Genomic DNA, 2152 nt, shown 5'->3' with positions numbered 1-2152 from the left:
CTATACATTTATGACATACCAGATTTGCAAATACAGTACTGTATTTGTGTGTATTGAGCTGTACTGTATTGGACCCATTCTGCAATCTGTAATCAATGTGTGAGCAAGATATCCTAGATAATGTAATGGCTTCTTGTTGGTAAACCAGGTAGTGTCTTCACACACGCACATTCCAAAAAAAAATCCAAAACGAGATCAAAGGTATAATGAATTAAATTATAGGTTTATTTGAAGCATCTGAAGAATCTAAAGAAAACATAAAAAGTGTGCGATTGTGGCTGTGTGTCACTGAGGGAACGCCTCATCTTTCATCAACATGCGTGGGCTTTCCTGGTTTTCAATACGACGTCTGGGCCCCATCATGCCGCTTTTATGCTTGAATGATTTAGATATCCTAGGTGAGTTTGGATTCTTATCAGATTTCCTTTTCTTTGCTTTCTTCTCAGCCCCGTAGGACCAGTCGTTGTCTTTGACGTCGTCGTTGTCCTCTTGGTCACTCTCCGACTTGTTGTTGGTGTTGTTGTTACCAGTGACTATTCTGCGATTTGCTATGCGGCTACTATTGCGTCCCATTCCAAGGCATTTCTCCAGGTGCGGGGCGAAGCGTGAGGCGGCGATGCTCCTGCTGCAGTTGGGACAGACACACTCCTTGTTCTTCCACTGGTTGTACACCTGGCCGAACACGTCTACCCCTGGCTGGTCCACGATTTCAAAGTCCCTCGTGCTTTCTTGGTCCGTGTCATCGAGGAAGTTGTAGCCGTGCTTGACGGCGCGGTGGACCTCAAAACACACGCCCAGGCATGCATCCTCCACCAAGTCCGACAGGATGTCCTGTGCTAGGCCCTCCAGCTTGCTGTTGTCCAGGCTGGACAATGAAACCTCCTCCATTTTCATTTGCCAGAACTACAAGATGAGCAGACACTTTTTATGCGTTCATGCTGTAGCGCAGCAAGCGTTGAATATACCGCCAGGGAGTGAATTTCCGACGTTTCACGGCTATAACCTATTTCGCCAGGCATCCATCTTTACATCAGAGCTCAGGCAGTAGCAATCGATCGCCACACGCGAGTTTCCCCGAAATCCTCGCTGCACTACCTAGGATATTTGAACTGAAATATAAGTAAATGATAACAGTGTGTACCAAAGGAAATGTGTGCGATGTTTATTTCACTGAAATGTATGTATTGCTATCATAAAAGGTTAAATTGGCCTTAAACAACACAGCTGGATTACTTTATTAAGTGATTAACCGTTTTTCTTAATTAAATCAGCTGCCCTATGTTTCCACAGCCGCCCACTCCACTTGCACAATGTGCCAATAGTACCCAGCCCCTCCAATGTGCGGGCGGCATATCCGGTTACGTCTTCCACGTGTAGACTTCTTCCGGTCCCATCACAATACATAGACTTTAACCAATTTTCTCCCGTCAATTAAACAACTTTGTCATCACTTTTTTCTTTTTTTTTATTACTTTTTAAAAATGATTTAATAAGTAAACGTTTGTAAAGTGTGTTTGTCACTATATGTGTTTGATACACTACACGACCAAGGTACCCATGTACATGTCAAAATACTTCCCAAAGGTCAGTGAATACCACGATCACAACACCAGAGGGAGCTCCACAAATCATGTTAAACCCAGATTCGGCTCAAACAAGGGACTAAACACGTTTCGCAATTATGCCACATCAATGTGGAACGCCCTACCCAAAGCTGTAAAGGAATGTGAATCACTACCCACTTTCAAAAACACTCTCAAAAAACACCTACGGGAGACTGCAATTCGAAACTGGCCCCTGTAAATGTCCTAACACAACCCCCTCCAATGTACAGTAAATTACCAAGTATGGTCTTGTCAATATTCCAATGTACAGTTTTGCTTGTACAGTGGTACAGTGTCCCCCACCCACCCCTCCTACCCAACCTCCCACTCCTACCCAACCTCCCCCCACTCCTACCCAACCCCCCCCCCACCCACCCAACCACCTCCAATGTACAGTCCCCCCCACCTACCCAACCTCCTCCAATGTACAGTTTCTACGTCAAATGTATATACTTTTTTTTCTGGACTCTTTTCGTATCACAAACGGTACTGTATTTGCAAATCTGGTATGTCATAAATGTATAGATATAGCAGTACTGTCTATCTGT

At 44.4% G+C, this 2152-nt stretch overlaps 1 protein-coding gene across 1 annotated transcript; it reads right to left on the bottom strand.

Moving 5' to 3' along the window:
* Positions 1-202: 202 nt before the first annotated feature.
* LOC311239178 (ataxin-7-like protein 3) lies at positions 203-1028 on the bottom strand. The gene has a single exon (XM_084327453.1). The coding sequence runs from the start codon at positions 892-894 to the stop codon at positions 286-288; it is 609 nt and encodes a 202-aa protein (XP_084183579.1). The 5' UTR covers positions 895-1028; the 3' UTR covers positions 203-285.
* Positions 1029-2152: the final 1124 nt, after the last annotated feature.

This window comes from Notolepis coatsorum (genome assembly GCF_963971535.1).
Source record: "Notolepis coatsorum genome assembly, chromosome: 1".
Taxonomy (NCBI): domain Eukaryota; kingdom Metazoa; phylum Chordata; class Actinopteri; order Aulopiformes; family Paralepididae; genus Notolepis; species Notolepis coatsorum.
Note: the sequence above shows the minus strand (reverse complement) of the source record. Positions and strands in the feature narration are given on the sequence as shown.

Bases quoted from the DNA above. Each gene is read 5' to 3' on its own strand.
- LOC311239178 (XM_084327453.1), bottom strand. From the start codon at position 894: ATGAAAATGGAGGAGGTTTCATTGTCCAGCCTGGACAACAGCAAGCTG.